The sequence below is a fragment of the Rhinoderma darwinii genome, chromosome 11 (genome assembly GCF_050947455.1).
Source record: "Rhinoderma darwinii isolate aRhiDar2 chromosome 11, aRhiDar2.hap1, whole genome shotgun sequence".
Taxonomy (NCBI): Eukaryota; Metazoa; Chordata; class Amphibia; order Anura; family Rhinodermatidae; genus Rhinoderma; species Rhinoderma darwinii.
Window position 1 is genome coordinate 67,446,601 of NC_134697.1, and position 17,904 is coordinate 67,464,504.

The window sequence follows — 17,904 nt, forward strand, 5'->3', positions numbered from 1 at the left end:
AAGAGTGAATATAGGTTGCCAGAGTTATCATTCACAACATGTAATGCGATCTCTCATGTTTTGACAATTTTTATGGCTGAGAAGAATTAGTAGTGTGTACGATCACTTTTTGGAGCAATCAATATAACTTGCCTATTGGATGAAAGCAAGGGAATATGATGAAATGATTTTTTTTTTAATGCATTTTCTAAAATCATTCATAAAAATAGAAAGGAATTGCTCTGAAATCAAACAATACCAGATTTATTTTCTCTTTTCAATACAGTCAATATAACTGACCAGATCAAACAGACTATCAGAGAGCATTCGCATCTCAGGGGCCGATAACGATTTAGCTGATAGAGCAAAACAACCACCGAATGTAACATTTCCAAGATGTAGCAATTTGAGAGATTAATTAGTTACAGAAAGATATCAAGAGGTGAAAACTATGTGGTTATGTGATTCTTGCCCCTACTGGTAATTATAAATGCGGTCACTGCTCGTACTGTTGAATTATGTGAACAGGTAAAACAGTCTGGGGAGCAATACAACATTCTCCACAACAGCTAATTACCTGCCGTATTACATTACATTAGTAAGACTATTTGTCGCTTATTCAAAAGATTTTGGCATTTTCATTCTCTGAGCACCTTCTGCTCCACGGGAGGTTTCTGTCCTCCATGAGCTCGCCTTGGGATGTACCAGACTGATTCATCATATCAAGGATTGATCCGACATATCTCCCAATTGAGAGATTGCAAATAGTCTTTTTCCCGTTGAATGGGAAAGATAGGCATACACATCTATTACAGTGTGAGGCTAAATGGATCATCTGAATGGAGGCTTTGGGTCTGAATAGTCATAAGAATGATCTTTATATTTTATATTGTACTATGTTTTTGTATATATGAACATATATTTCTATGCATGCTTTTTTTAGTATAACATTGTACTCGACTTTGTATTGGGTGTAATTCACATGGCTGGGGATTTCAGCGTGATCCCATTGTATCCCAATAGGCCTTAACAGGGTTTTCCAGATTCTGACAACTGATGACCTATCCACCGGATAGGTCATCAGTACATGATCTGCGGGGGTCCGACACCTGGGCCACGCACAGATCAGCTGATCCGGTGCCTCCGTGCACCGGACGTACAAGCCGGAGCAGGTAGCTCCGGCCACGGAATAGCAGCCGAGCTGCAGTACTGCAGCTCTTCTCCTCTTCAAGTGAATAGGAGCAGACCTGCAGTTCAGCAGCACGGCCGCTATGCTATGTACGGAGCCAACTGCTTCCGGGCTCCGTACATAGCATTATGTGCCACAACATCCAGTGCCAGCAGGCCACCAGAGTGGCTCATCAGTGCGGGGTCCGGGCGTTGGATCCCCACCGATGACATACTGATGACCTATCCAGTGGATAGGTCATCAGTTGTCAGAAGTTGGAAAACCCCTTTAAGAAAGCTTCACTGTGATGTGAAATGGAGGTTGGCCGCTATCTGTTTGTTTGTCCCTTTTTCTTATTCCTGCATGGATATGTGAGAAAAAAAAATACATTGTTTTAAATGTGAGTGGCGTGAATCCTCTCTCTTCTTGGTGGATTATTAATTTGTGAATGTTTATGCACTAAGCCCCATTGAGAGATGCAATGATAAAAAATGAAATGAATACTTTTCTCCAGATATGCGCTACCTATGAGTAGTGCAGACTATCAACTCTATAATATTGAAACAAGTCAACCTGTATTTATTTTATGTCCCTTCAATTTCTTGATAATAATTTTAAAGATTTGGAAAGTTTAAAGAAGAAAATTTTTATTTTAAAAATAAATAAAAAAGGCAACATTAAATGTCATCAAGGGCGTAACAAGTAATCATAGGACTCCATAGAAAAACTCAGCAACTATTACCATTGAGCGCGCCCAAGATAGGGAAAGGCCATTGCTCTGATATATATCTTGTGTTTTTCCTCCTTCCCATAACCATTCAGTGATCTTAATTCAAACTTTCCACTTCCTCTGCGCTCATTTCTTCTACTGTCCATCACCTCTGCGGCTCATTTGAAGCCACATTGCAGGAACTATGCCTGCTACCCTGGTAATAAAATCTATGCCGGCCATAAAAACCCATGCTTTCTGGTCTTACATATAGCAGGATTATTACAGCAGGTTCATCTGGTGCACTTGCAGACAACCTATATATGATTTAGTTTGTATGAGATTCAACATCAAGCAATGGCATTACTTTACAGGTAAGGTCTGCTGTATACAGGCAAATGTAGACCAAGCCTAAAGGATATCACCAGTACTGCTTGTGTATGGTTGTTTGTAATGTTCTTTCACTTCATTGTCCTATAAGTATAAAGGTTTTATATAACCTTTGAAATATGTCAACACAATCGTTGCAAAATATATAAAATATATAGATTAATATTACTTCTAATAATTATTATTATAACTATCATCGTCTCATCTATTTTATAAATAAGGGAGATACAGGCATCAATTCGTGTTATTTGTGATTCTATGTCAATGTAAATGATAATAATTAATGAAGATATATTTCTTACCTTCCTAATACCTTCTGAAGGGTTGGATACACAATTGTCAGCTCCATTGTTTTTGCTAATGGTTCTCCAGAGTTCTGCAAATGTGCTGTCTTGTTCCAAAGTGTTAGTTCCTTTTGCTTTAAAATATTCATATACTGCTGAATCTTTTACTGTCCCATACGACAAATCCATTTGTTTGGCCAAGTCTTGAAATGTTCTGTAGCAGAAATCATACATAACATTTACTTAAACTATTTGTCTTTTTGAGGATAAAAAAATAAAAAAAGCAACAATAACAAGCAACTTAAAAATAAATGATATAATAACTACAGTATGAGGTATATATCTACAGTATGTAGGTTCTGTAAGGAGTAGTTCACACAACGTTTTTTTGGCACTGATTTTGACGCATTTTAGCACCAAGGAACGCCCCAAATTGCCCCCTATTGATTTCAATGGGAGGCAGAGGCTTTTTTTTCCCTGGCGGCTTTTGGCTGCAGGCGGCAAAAAGTGGCATGCTCTTTCTTTAATTGGTTTTCGCATCTGACTTCCTATTGAAATTAACTGGAGGCAGAAAAAAACAGCGACGCCAAAAGAACGCCACCAAAAGCATAAAAGAATGCCGGCAATTCAAAATCTGCCTAACAATTCCTGAAGGAATTTTGAGGCAGATTTTTTCTCCCTGAAAAAAAATGCTGTGTGAACTCCACCTAAAGCTGACCAAATTATAATGCATATGTATACAGTATTGCTAGATTAAAAGTAATGGAAGTAACGATTTTGGAGAAATAACATACAATACATGACTTCTGCTAAAGGGGTTGTATGGGATTACAAAAATTAGTCTTTTTTCTTCTAGAATCAGCGCTACTATTGTCTTTGGGATGTGTCTAGCGCACCTCATCCCCATTGCTGAGCTGCATTTGTAAACACAGCAAACAGACAAGAGAGGCATTGTTTCTGGGAAAAGAAGACCCCTTTTTATTAAATCCTGGACAACCCTTTTAATGTTCTTGCAGTTATCCTGAAGATACATGTTAATATAGTTACTAGACTTTACCCTGATTTTTTTAACATAGATTAAATTATTTCCTTACCCTCCACACTTTTATTTATTTTTCTTAAATTAATGACAGTAACCCCTACTAGTCTGAAGGAACCCATCCTACTATCTTAAATGTCAACAATTTTCCTCTTACAATTATTTAAAATAAATTTACAAAAAATATGTTCTCTATGAATCAGCATGCAGCGGACAGGCTATTTTCGGTCTTACAGCGGGAATAGAAAGACAGAATTACAGATTCAGAATCCATGTCTTTTCAGCTATATACAGATTATTGTAGTTTGGGGAGAGTTGTCAGAGTCTCTTCAAAATGATAATGGTGATAATGATACACTAATGTGATCCTGCTATTGTGGAAACCAATTCCCGGTAGTAAAAAATAAAAAAGGAAATGTAGATGACACTTAAGGGCGAGTGAACACTAGTGTACTTTGTTTTAATGCATTTTAAGCCATTATTTTGACAGAATAATAGCCCTGAACCATAATTTTGTATATAATATGGTACTTAATAATGTAAATATCTTATTATCTGTCTTACTGCACTATCAAAGTTCCCATCTAACGTTAAAGCTTCTATGTGAAATCATTGTTGAGAAGTGGCTTACATAAAGTTTCTGGTATGTCAGCACTCCCACATTGTGTATACAGTGACATATCAACATTTCCACTGACCATAAACATGAATTCCTGTTCAGAACAGGTACAATGCAATTAAAACATAATAATTCAGACTAAAGCCAAGCTTACATTCTACCCCCCCTATGGTGCAAATGTTCTCGTGGCAAAACCAACTGTGCTTAAACTTGAATTTTACTGTTTTGAGTGGTAATAAGATTTAATTTGCTGATATATGTTTGTGTTAAAACAAAAAAAATAACTTCAATACATTGCCTTAATAAGCATCCCCTTCCCCTATTCCCTATTATGGACATCACCCTGTTCTGGACTCCCCTCAATGAGCCAGAGTGGGGAACTGCTAAGTAAAAGCAGCTTCTGCTCTGGTAGATTTGGCTTGTCTATGTATTACATGGACGGCCATTCTTTTAAATGGCCAGCATATAATATTACATTTTGTATGGACAGTTAAAATAGCGGATACTGTAAGCCACAATTGTATTGGCCTGATGAAGACACCTGTTCGACGTTGAAATGCGTAGCTGACTTACTTGTATTTATTATTACATTTATAAATTTAATTTAAGACTTCCTTCTTATTAGCAGCGCCATTTTTTTGGTCCTTGTTTTTGTTTTGTTTTTTTTCCTTCCCTTGCTTGTATTTTGGCAACAACCAGTGTTGCGTTTTATGGACCAGGCAGCAGCTTTATACCCGGTTTTTATCTGCACGTCTCAGTGTTGTACCTGCCAGTACGAAAACCCTAAGGTGAGCGCATTTTATGTTCTCTCCTGTCCTTACTAAATCGCACAGTAAAGTCCCCTAGAGGGACTAAAATAAAAGTTGAAAAAAGTTTAATAACGTTTATAATAAATAAATAAAAATCACAATTTGGTATTGCTGCGTCAGTAACGACCTCCCAAATAAAGCTATTACATTATTTAACCCGTACGGTGATTGCTGTAAAAAATAAAATAAAATACAATGCTAGAATTACTACTTTTTGTTCATCCTGCTTTCAAAATAATTTGATAAAAAGTGATCAAAAAGTTGCATGTACTGCAAAATGGTACCAACAAAAACTACAAGTCGTCCTGCAAAAAAAAAAAACCCTCATACAGCTGCATCGGTCGAAAAAGAAAAATGTTATGGCTCCTAAAATATGGAGACACAAAAACAAATAATTAAAAAAAAAAAAAAGACTGTTTTTACTGTGTAAAAGTAGTAAAACATAAGAAAACTATATAAATATTGCCGCAATCATAACAAAACACTGAATAACATTTTTATGTTATTTATACCACAAGAGCGTAAATTTAGGACGCAAAAAAGTGTGGCGAAATTGCTAGGTTTTTTTTTTATTCCCCCGTAAAAAAGTTACTAAAAGTTAATCAATAAACTCGATGCACCCCAAAATGGTACTGTTAAAAAATACAATGCAACAAAACAAGACCTTATACAGCTGTCTCAATGCAAAAATAAAGCAGTTATAGCTCTTTGAATGTGGCGATGGAAAAACGTAAGAAAATAGCTTGGTCATTGGGTCTAAAATAGGCTGGTCATTAAGGGGTTAAAATAGACTTATTTTTATTATTTCTAATAAAGAGTATTAGTAAGCGGATATTTGATCCTAAAGATAAAACCAAATATTTTTATTCTTAAAAATGTTACATTACTTAAAACAAAAACCAAAAAAACTGTTTCAACCTTTGAAAATAATCAAAAGTTTCAAAAACCAGCCTGGTGTAGCACATGTATTTACATAAATAAAAGAAACTGCTTCAAAGTATTTAACCTTTTAAAATAATTTATATTGATTTGCTATTTCAAAAACACAGTCCTAAAAGCATTTCCAATTATTTAACAGCTAGTCCATTAGGTGTTTTAATGAATATTATTATATTAACTGTTTATGTTCAAATATGATTCAAACTGTTGTCTTAATAGGAAACAAGCTGGAATTAAATGGGCACGCCTCTTAATAATTAATCTACGTCAGCCAGGAACAGTTACATAGTTACATAGTTACATAGTTACATAGTTACATAGTTAGTACGGTTGGAAAAAGACACATGTACATCAAGTTCAACCAAGGAATGGGAAAAGGGAAGGGAAAATGCAGTACATTATAGTAAAAGTGTTAGGCTTAAAGCAGTGGAAACGGCTCAAAAGTCGCTATTTTTCTTTTTACTAATGAGCCATTTTGACTTTTCTACTCAGACCGCAGTGTTTTTTTTTTTCATCCCTGAATTCCAAAAGCCATACATTTCTTTTATTTTTCTGTCAACATAGCCGAATGAATGCTTGCCTTTTGACAAATGTGTTGTGGTTATAATGGCCCTCTTTAAGTTGGATATAATATATTTAATAACTTTTAATGATTTTTGGGAGATTGAAAAAAAAACCAGCAATTCATTGCTTTTTTGGCTATTCTTTTTATAGGGTTCATTATGCAGTTTAAATAACATGAAGCTTTATTACATGATTCTTTAAAACACTTTTTAACCCTTTCCCGATTGATGGCGTATTCTTACATCATAACCGGGTAAGGGAAGTATGGAGCATATCCCGCTCAAGCGGGATCCCACTTGTGTAACCGCTTAAATGCCGCAATCAATTGTGACCGTGGCATCTAAGGCTTTAGAAAGAGGAGGGAGACCCCCTATGACAACCTCTCGCCCCTTGTTACGCGATTGCGGGTTGTGCCGATGGTAGGCATGGCTCCCTAATCAAGGCCCCCAGATCTGCCATCTTTTTACTCCTATTAAGCCCTGCCTCAAAATCACGATATACTGCAATAAATTAGTACTGCAGTATAAAGTGCAAGCGATCCAACAGTTGCTGATTCAAGTCCCATACGGGGACTAATATAAAAAGAAAAAATGGTAAAATAAAGGTTTTTTTATGTAAAAAAAACAACTTTTCCCCTTAAAGCATTGTAAAAACAAATAAAAATAAACATAACTGGTGTTGCCACATTCGTAAAAGTCGAAACTATTACAATTTAACATTGTTTAACATGCATACTGAACACCGTAAAAAAAAAATAACTGTAAAAATGCAACATTGCTGTTTTTTGGTCACCTCATCGCCCACAAAAAAATAGAATATAAAGTAATCAAAAACTCGCATATACCCCAAAAGGGTACCATTAAAAAATACAACTTGTCCCGCAAAAAAGCAAACCCTCATACCGCTCAATCAACAAAAATATTAATAAGTTATAGCTCTCTGAGTGTGACAACACAAAAAGATTTTATTATTAAACAATTCGTGATTTTTCCTTGTAAAAGCAGTAAAATATAAAAAAATATAAAAATTTGTTATCGCCTTAATCATATTAACCCACAGAATAAAGTTAACATGACATTGTTATTGCTTGGTTAACTCCGAAAAAAAGTAACTTAAAAAACAATATAGGAATCGCTGTTTTTTGTCCCATTCCACACCAGAAATAATTTTTTACCAGTTTCCTAGTACGTCATATGGTACAATAAATGGTGGCATGAAGAACTACAACTTGTTCTGCAAAAATAAAGTCCTCATATGGCTATATTGACAGAAAAATAAAAAAAGTTATGGCTTTTGGAATGTGGGGAGGTAAAAACGAAAATGAAAATCTGAAAAATGTCTGAGGCGGGAAGGGATTTATATGGCTTTTGGAATGTGGGGAGAAAAAAATGAAAATCTGAAAAATGTCTGTGGCGGGAAGGGGTTAAAGAAAATAATTTGTCTCATAATTTTTTTTATCATTAATCTTTGCTTGCTATGACAATTTTATTTTGTCTTCAGTGTATCTTTATGAGGGCTTGTTTTTTCTTTGCGGGACAAGTTGAAGTTTTCATTGGCACCATGCCGACCATGAAACAAAGGTGCAGAAGCACTCCGTTGAGCGCCCTGCACCTTAGGCTGCGATTGGCGCTCATCAATAGGCCGTAGAAAGGCTCATAGAAGTTCTATGTAAGCCATCTTTAGCCTAACAAGGAGCACCGATCACAGCCAAAGGTGCAGGGCGCACTGCTCCGATCAAAACTTCAGCTATGCTACTCTTTGAGAAATGAATCAGTACAGACTAAAATGTTGAACCTAAAAATGACATCGTATTAAAAGCAAAACGTGTAATTTTTTAGGCATCAGAGGGAAAAAAATATGTGTATGAGTAATGTAGCTAGCACTGGAACAACATAGATAATTAATGAAGCCTATTTTTCTCAATGACGAAAGTGAAGACTCTTTAGCCTTATGCCATATTTGGTTATGATAATTAGCAGATCCGCCTGTTTACTTCAAATACAGAAACGATCAGCTTTGCAGAATTCCTTTGCGTTTAGCACATCATCTCAGACTTTCTTTCATCAGAACATTTTCATGAATCAAGATTTTGAGCCACAACACAAACATAATACGTCAATGGAAAATGAAATGTTGCTGTTATCATCTATTTAAGGAGTTTTTGTGATTAATTACTAAATAACTAACTTCTTGTGATGAATACTGTTATAATTGGTCAGCAACTATAATCTTTTCGAGATTGTTCTGCTTTACAAAGGGAATGTCAGTAAACACTTTTTTTTACTTACTAATTTATTCACTTAAAGGGGCTAACCAGGAGTTTTATCATTTTGAAGGAGGGCAGGGAAGGGTATAAAATAAACAGGTACTCACCCTATCAAATGACCCCCGCTCCAGCATTGACACCCTCGTTCGCCACCGCTCTTGTCCTGGAGGCTCTGGCTGCAGTCACGTGCCGTTCGTAGCAGCATCAACACTGAGGTCAGTGATTGGTTACAGCAACGCGTGACCCATGAACAACACGGCGGTGCTTCTGGGACCTAAGAGCGCGCAAACGGGTGGTCAACGCTCGAGCAAGGGGCGTTTGAAAGGGTGATTACCCGTTAGTTTAATATTTTATACCCTCTCCTGCCGTCCAGCAAAATTTTAAAATTTACATATAACCCCTTTAAGAAACAAAGTTATCTCCAACCATATTAGCCATGTAAAAAATTAACTGCCTCTTAAATAAAGGATTGCTCCACTTTTTTCAGTACTAAATGCCTTGCATAATTTGATTTGAGCCTTCTTAAATTAGGTCTGGGTTTATACAAATACCAGTTACATAAGCCTCACAACCAGTGAGGAAAGACATGCCAAAATTAAAAAATATTGCTCAGTTTACCATTTATTTGTCTCTGCAATCCACTGTAACATTAAAATAAGCACAAAAGAAGTCAATTATGTTGTTATAGCCGAGAATGATGCTGTCAGAGGAAGGACTGTGAAGCATATGATCACTCCTTTCAAAACTGCTTCTCCAGCTACGCCTCCCCAACAACTGTGTTGCGCCTATCCGCTGCAGCCAGATTTACAGTTTAAGAAGCACTGGTATTAAGTACAGTATGAACATGATATCAACAGGCAACCAAAATGGTAGTAGTGCGATGATGGGAGATGCTTTATTGCCTTAGCACTGGGGATACACTTTTTCGATGATGTAAACCCTCAAACGGTTCCATACCGTAATTTCATGTATTTCGATACTAAGCTTGCCGCCGCACAGCTTAGCATTGTAACACATGAATGTATGAGCGGGGCTGCGGCTGTGTGATACAGCCATTGCCCCGCCCCCCTGAGTACTGAGAAGTGCGCGCGGTCATCATGATGTGATGCAACCAGCACTGCACTAATGAGCGGCGGCACTGAAGACAGAACATGGCGGGCACACTACAAAACACCCCCATGTTATGTCTTCAGTACCTGCGCTCATTAGTGCAGCGCCTGCTGCATCACCTCATGCTGACCGCGTGTGCACTTGTTGTCTGGAGCGGGGCAATGGCTGTATTACACAGCCGCTTCCCCTCTCTAATGGCAGAGATCTGAGAAACTTCTCCTCTCTGCCGCTATTCCCCTGAATGCTGCAATAAAACCTGACCACAGCATTCAAGTAGAAAATGAGTAGGGGTGCCCTTTGGATCGCGTCACAAGGAGTCCAGGCGATTGAGGGACATACCATATATGGGCAGACAGCCCAGGGTCCATTGAAGGACCCCAGGACTGTCTGACCATATTTCCTGTTGTTAGGGCATACTTAGGTATGTCCTAACAACTGCCTGTGTACTATCCGTACATAGGCTAATGTACTGGCATATAAATATATGCCAGTACATTAAAGTTTAAAAATTAAAAAGTAAAAACAAAGTAATGGTAAATAAAAAAATACACACACATTTTTTTACAATAAACATTAAAATAAGTCTCAATACATAAAATATACACATATTTGGTATTGGCGCGGCCATAATAACCTGCACAACAATTTTTTTGCATAATTTCTGATGTATATGCTATAAAAATATAAAATAAAAAGTTATTTCTTTCATTTATTAATGTAAGGCACGAGGTGTGATGAATTTAACCCCAGTAATTAACCCCATCATGTACCTTACACATTAACTCAATGTTGTCAATTATAACTGAGAAACATGATGGGGTCAATTACTATTAATGTGAGGCACATTCAAAATTCATCATGTGCCTCACATCAGAAAATGGAAGAAGTAATTTTTTTTATTACTGTTGGCAAAGTATCGTTTTAGTATAGAAAATCGCAATACTGCACAGAGTATCGGTATCGAAGCCCAAATTCTGGTATCGTGACAACCCTACTTAGGACCAGGAGTTCCACATTGTGTCTAAAAGGAGGATATATGTTTTACACCTCGAATTACGCCTGAAAAAAACGCCCCTAATACGCCTACAAACATCTGCCCATTGCTTTCAATGGGCTTTACGGTGTTCTGTTCCCACGAGCCTTAATTTTACGCGTCGCTGTCAAAATACGGCACGTAAAAAGACACCCGCCAAAAATAAATGCATGTCACTTCTTGGGAGGTCTTTGGAGGCGTTTTTCATTGACACCATTGAAAAACAGCTCCAATAACGGCCGTAAAATACGCCGCGAAAAAAGCGAGTTGCTACAAAAACTTCTGAAAATCAGGAGCTGTTTTCGCCTGAAACACTTCACACGTGGCAAAATTGATGTTGAGGTCCACTACGGACAGTCCGCAGTGGAATTCTGCATCAGCCGTTTTTTACATTGGTTTCTATACATTTTTAGGAAACTTAGTTCAGACGTTGCAGAAAATAACTGTGCGGAAATCAGGCTGCGGTGCAGAATTTTTCCTCCGCTTCATGCACATTATGTTGTAGAGAAGCAGCGGAATTTCACTGCGGATTTCAGTCTTTGCAATGCAAAAACTGAAATCTGTGGCAAGTCCGGTGTGATATCGGCAACGTCTGAATGACCTGTCAAATATGCAAATGTTGCAGCAGATTCATTGCGTAATAGCCCCGAATCTGCACCAACATTTTCAGCGGAAAAATTCTGCCACGTCTGAACGTGGCCTTAAATAGATGCTTTAAATGGTTTTCCACACAAAGTACATTTATCACCTACCCACAGGATTTATGATAAATGTATAATCCCTGGTGGCCACATTGATGGGACCCCTACTGATCACACGAGTTTCTGTACCTCCTTACCGGCAGAGTGCTCGGCTGTTGCCATCAATCCAAAAGAGTTTTAATGGAGTGGTAGCACACATGCTCAACCACCGCTCCATGCAAGCTTCTCCACATTAAATTTGTGCTGGTAAGGTGGAACACGGGACTTGAGACCACTTTCTAGTGAATGGTGGGGGTCCCATCTGTACTGTGGATAGATGATAAATCTATTTAAAAGGAAATTCTATGATTGAAAAATTGTATATTGCATTTGTTTAGATTTTCATCTAGCCTTATGTTCTGCTTAGAAAGCAGAAACCATTCAATTTGACAAACATGCAAGCTCTGGGAACATCTGGAAGGGGCAAACTATTTTTACAGCTTTGTACTTTGAGATGATTATTTTTTGTTCAATCATTTATTTCATCAAGCATTGTCCTTGCTCCCCTACAATACACATAACAAAAGCCATGTCCCAAGTCCATATCTACAGATACTTAAATAGACAGATCAATGTTTAAAGGATGCTCTGTTAACCTTCGCATTGACTGTATTTGATCTCAGAGTTAAACAAGGATTGTACTTAAGTGTGATTAAACCTAAACTCAGTGGAGCAGCATGTTACAATGGTTCTTATTTCATCTATGATCACCATATAGACAATATTGGATTCGTCACACTGACATTGATTATGTGTAGTGGAGCTGTAATAACATTTTCACATTTACTATGTAATTGATACTGTTCAAGAAAGTATCTATTCAACAGAATAATGTTTATATTGGGAATGTAAGAGTGCAAAAAGGAGCTATAATTACTGGAATTTCCATTAAAGACATTTTTATCTCTTTATTAATTATTTTGGGGGTTTTTTTATCTTAAATTTTTAGCTAAATTAACCTAATTTTCTTATTTTGTCAAAGTAATTTAACTGGTTGCCGACCGCCCACAATATTTATACAGCAGGCATGCCAGATCCGTAAAACCCATGCTATAGTATATTTACAGTGATCGGGCAGCTAAATTTGCCGGGCACCCTGGAGTGAAGATAAAAGTGTTTTTAATTTCTGTCTTCTCTGATCTAATGAGCAATGTGTATAAAACAGATGCAGGGGCAGAGCTGCTGCCTCTATTGATCCCGGTGATCATGTGACTGTTCACATGATTGCCAGGAATCATGTTGTTAGTGGGAAGCTGCTGCTTGGTCTGACTAAACCCTTCACAACCCTAAAGGTTGTTCACACTGGCTTTACAGCCGTTTTTTGTTATGCGTGTGAACATACCCTAAGGGTATGTTCACACACACTAATTACGGACGTAAATCGGGCATATTAACCCCCCGAATTACGTCAGAAATTACGGCTTGAATGCGTTGACAAACATCTGCCCATTGAATGCAATGGGCTGACGTTTGTCTGTTCACACGAGGCGTATATTTACGCGCCGCTGTCAAAAGACGGCGCGTAAATAGACGCCCGCGTCAAAGAAGTGACCTGTCACTTCTTGGGGCGTAATTGGAGCCGTTATTCATTGACTCCAATGAAAAGCAGCGCCAATTACGTCTGTAATGGACGCGGCATTCAAGCGCCTGCACATGCCGTTACGGCTGAAATTTCGGCCTTTACGGACGCTACGGTGTGAACATACCCTCACAGTGAAAATAGTCACTATAACTGGGATTATTTCCCCTGTAAGTGGGGAAGCCCCATTTACAGTGGAAAAACATGGTGTTAAAAAGAAAAAAAAAAGTCCCCCAAAAGGTCTTCTCTGACAATACTAATACAAAATAAAAGTAAAATAAATTTAAAATAAATGAAACAATAAATACACATAAAAAATCCGTCCCCATGCCAACCATTATCATAAGTAGAGATGAGCGAACCGGGACAACCGAACCCGGTTTTGGTCAGAACATCGTGAAAAGTTCGGTTCACAGCGAATCCGAACTTCACCGGGTTCGGCCGAACACGTTTTGACCGAACCCGGCTTATGAGTCACTGATTTTCCGGTACACGACATCAGGAGATAGTCACTGTCCAGGGTGCTGAAAGAGTTAAACGATCGGCAGTAACTGTTTCAGCACCCTGGACAGTGACTTCCGATCACAAGATACATCAACGTGTAAAAAAAAAATAGAAGTTCCTACTTACCGATAACTCCGTGCTTCTTCCTCCAGTCCGACCTCCCGGGATGACGATTCAGTCCAAGTGACCACTGCAGCCAATCACAGGCCGATCACAGGCTGCAGCCAATCACAGGCCAATCCCAGGCTGCAGCGGTCACATGTACTGCCGCGTCATCCAGGGAGGTCGGGCTGGATGCCGAAAGAGGGACGCGTCACCAAGGCAACGGTGACGCGTCCCTCTCTTGACATCCAGCCCGACATCCCTGGATGACGCGACAGTTCATGTGACCGCTGCAGCATGTGATTGGCCTGTGATTGGCTGCAGCAGTCACATTGGCTGAAACGTCATCCAGGGATGTCGAGAGGGGCGCGTCACCAAGGCAACGGCCGGGAGACAGGACTGGAGGAAGATGCAGGAAGTTCTCGGTAAGTACGAACGTCTTTTTCTTTTTTTTTTTACAGTTTGCTCTATATTGTGATCGGAATTCACTGTCCAGGGTGCTGAAAGAGTTACTGCCGATCAGTTAACTCTTTCAGAACCCTGGACAGTGACTATTTACTGACGTCGCCTAGCAACGCTGCCGTAATGCTGGGTGCACACATGTAGCCACCCGTCATTACGGGAGCTCCATACATGATTTTTATGGGCTTTCTTGAATTACAGGTTCGGTCCGAACTAGTTCGGTCCAAATCGAACTTTTTCAAGAAATTCGGCGAACCAGCCGAACCGAACTTATCATAAGTTCGCTCATCTCTAGTCATAAGGCAAGCCCTGACCAAATTACCCAAAAATAGACATTAAATGTATCAAAATTTAAGGAAGACAATGACAACCACAAATAACAGGTCTATTTTAGGGTAAAACTATATTATTGCCAGAAAAAATTTGTTGAGAAGTAAAAAAGCATATTTTTTCACTATTATTTTCAAACTAGAAGCCCAAAAATTCTGAAATAGCAAAAAGGATGTGTATAAAAATGATAGAAAAAAGAAACCTGCACTGTCTACAAAAAAAGTCGAAAAATTTTAATGTTAATGTTAATTAAAAAGTTATAACAGTTTAACTAATGTGTGTTAAAACTGGCTAAACAGTGTCTGGTACTGAAGGCTCAAAACATCTCGGTCCTGAATCGGTTAAAGGGGATGTCTGAGATTACAACAAGAACAAAAATGTAAAATGATATTGAAGAATGTTATCTTAGCTAGGTAGGCCATCCAAACCACTAGGATATCAATTTTGATTGCCAGTTGAGTTCCAATATTTTTTACTCTCCCTCACGTGGTTATGTTTTGCTACCCTTATGATGGGGTTGTATCGAAGTGATTGGCAGGCTGGGCTACAGACTACACTTCCTGCATGCTTGTGTAATCACATGACCTGTGCCTTAAGGCCATGGGCCATGTTCAGACGTGGCAGAATTTTTCCGCTGCAAATGTTGGTGCAGATTTGAGGCAATTACGCAAAGAATCTGCAGCAAAATTTGCATATTTGACAGGTAATTCAGACGTTGCAGATATCACAGCGGACTTGCTGCAGATTTCAGTTTTTGCATTGCAAAGGATGAAATCCGCAGTGAAATTCCACTGCTTCTCTGCAACATAAGGGCAAGTAAATTCATAGTTCCATAATCATGTTTTTTTTTATAACTAATTTATATGTACCATTAATATGGTTGTCCTTTTTGGCTGTGATTTTCACAAAATTGAAGCTAAATCGCCATGATTTTGAGAAATATATATATTTATGACCAATGGCAGTGGGAGAGAGTCTGTGAAAGTAAAAAGGAGAATTATCAACATGACAGTGAAACTACATCTATGTTGCTGCTGCGTTTGGTTCTCAAACTCATGAATTCCAAAGAAAATATAACAAGGTATCTACATAGTGTAAAGGCTTGTCATCTCTGCTACATCCAATTTTCTTGACAGGAAAGGACATCCATTAGGACTCAAAATCTCAAATTTAAGAGGTTGTGTCATCTTCTAAATTTGCCACAACAGCGAGGCACTAAAAAAGAGCAACTCCTACTCTAGCAGAATTGGTCCAGACATATATTACATGATCGTCCATTCATTCAAATAGGCACCATGTAATACTACATGTCGCTTGCAGTGCTCAATATGACTTGATTGCTGGGGGTTTCAGGAACTGTTCCTGATCGTCAGCTGATAAAAGGGTCTTTTTTTTCAGAAAAAGGTCTGTTTTGATGGGATGACCTCTTGACCCCTTAAAGGGAATGTATAACATATATATATATATATATATAAATATATATATATATATATATATATATATATATATTTTACTAATTAAAATCAGATACTGACACATATTCTCTTTCTTAATCTGTTTTTATTTTCTGATTGTAGATTTTTTTTTATTCTGTTTTCTGCACATGATTATGGTGGTGGCCATCTTGTCTGCTCTGTTAACTACATTCAGAGATATACTTTATAGCAGTCACGTGGGCCATAGTAACCTGTAGTCTTTAAATCTGGAGATGACTCTGACATTTATGGGAGAATTTTCTAGACATGCTCTGTTGACTGTGCAGACATGTCCCCTGTGTCCATCATCTACTGTCAATGGTGGATTCTGTGTTATCTACATAGAGGTGTTGCCTTTCATTGTAATTCTGCCTGCGATGATAATGAGATGTCTGCTGAAAAGCGATCTTTACAGAACAGGAAGTGACAGTATATTATGTGGCTCAGTGGCTAGTGTGAAAACTGCAAAATTCAGGATTCTTATTTAACATAGATAATGACATGGAAAATAAAAAAATATATATAAAAAAATCTTATAAAATATCTTTAACATAAAAATGTGATTTAAACAATAGGTCATTTTCTGCTGACACAGTCCCTTTAAAGACTGAGCCTTTTTTGGCGTAAATTACCTCGGGAATTATTCGGTTTCTGTGTCGCCGGATCACAAGATCCTTCATTTTTTATTTTTCTGTACACATCGCTGTATGAGGACTTGTTTTGTTGCGAAATGAGTTGTAGGTTTCAATTTCACTATTTTGGGGTACATATAATGTATTGATTAACTTTTATGAACTTTTTTTTGGGTGGAGTGGAAAAAACAGCAATTCGACCATTGTTTTTTTTGCATTTTAAATGTATGTCATTCACTGTGCGGCGTAACACTTTTATTCTATGGGACGGTACAATTACGGCATTACCAAATATGTATAGTTTTTTTAAGTTTGACCACTTTGAAAATCACTTTTTAAGTTATTGCATTTTATTGATCGATTTTTCTATAGACGTAGCTCTTGTTTTTTTGCGGGATGAGTTGTATTTTTCAATGGCATCATTTTAAGTAACATATAAGTTATTAGTTAACTTTTATAAAAAAAAAAAATCTTGGGGTGGAAAAACAATTCTATTGTTTTTAAAACGGGATTTAATAAATGGTTTTAGTCTCCCTTGGTGACTTTACAATGCGATCCTTTGGTATATCCGGTACACAAAAGCATTATTACCTGTCAGTAATAAACTGACAGGCAATCTATTAGACCATGCCTTTGTCAGAGACGAATAGGCATATAGCTATGGCAGGCATAGGGGCTTTAGTTAGACCCCTGGCTGCTGTGGCAACCCATTGCATTTTAGGGTATTGATGGACTTACAGAGGGAGCCCCATCTCTCTGTCAAATACCTTAGCTGCCAAAATCACCATTGATCATGGCATCTTAAGGGTTATACAGCGAAATCACATTTATGTGTCAATCACCCTAAGGTACATGTACGTCATCTTGCCTTAAGTAACGGCGATCAATGAAGTACATGTGTACATTATTTTGTGTTGAAGCATTGTTCACACGCTTAACAAAAAACTGCTGAAAATACGGAGCTGTTTTCAAGGGTAAACAGCTCCTGATTTTCAGCTGTTTTTTAACCCCTTAATGACCAGCCCATTTTAGGCCCTAATGACCAAGCTATTTTATTCGTTTTTCTATAGTCGCATTCAAAGAGCTATAACTTTTTTATTTTTTCGTCTACATAGCTGTATGAGGACTTGTTTTTTGCGGGATTAGTTGTGCTTTTTAATGGCACCATTTT

General features: G+C 37.8%; 1 protein-coding gene across 2 annotated transcripts in view; it reads right to left on the reverse strand.

Annotated features, from left to right (window-relative positions):
* GRID1 (glutamate ionotropic receptor delta type subunit 1) overlaps positions 1-17,904 on the reverse strand; it is an 832,880-nt gene that overhangs the window by 58,919 nt on the left and 756,057 nt on the right. For both annotated transcript variants that reach the window (XM_075841706.1, XM_075841707.1), the window contains exon 13: positions 2,549-2,744. In XM_075841706.1, the coding sequence (XP_075697821.1) occupies positions 2,549-2,744 (196 nt within the window). The remainder of the gene's footprint in view (positions 1-2,548; positions 2,745-17,904) is intronic.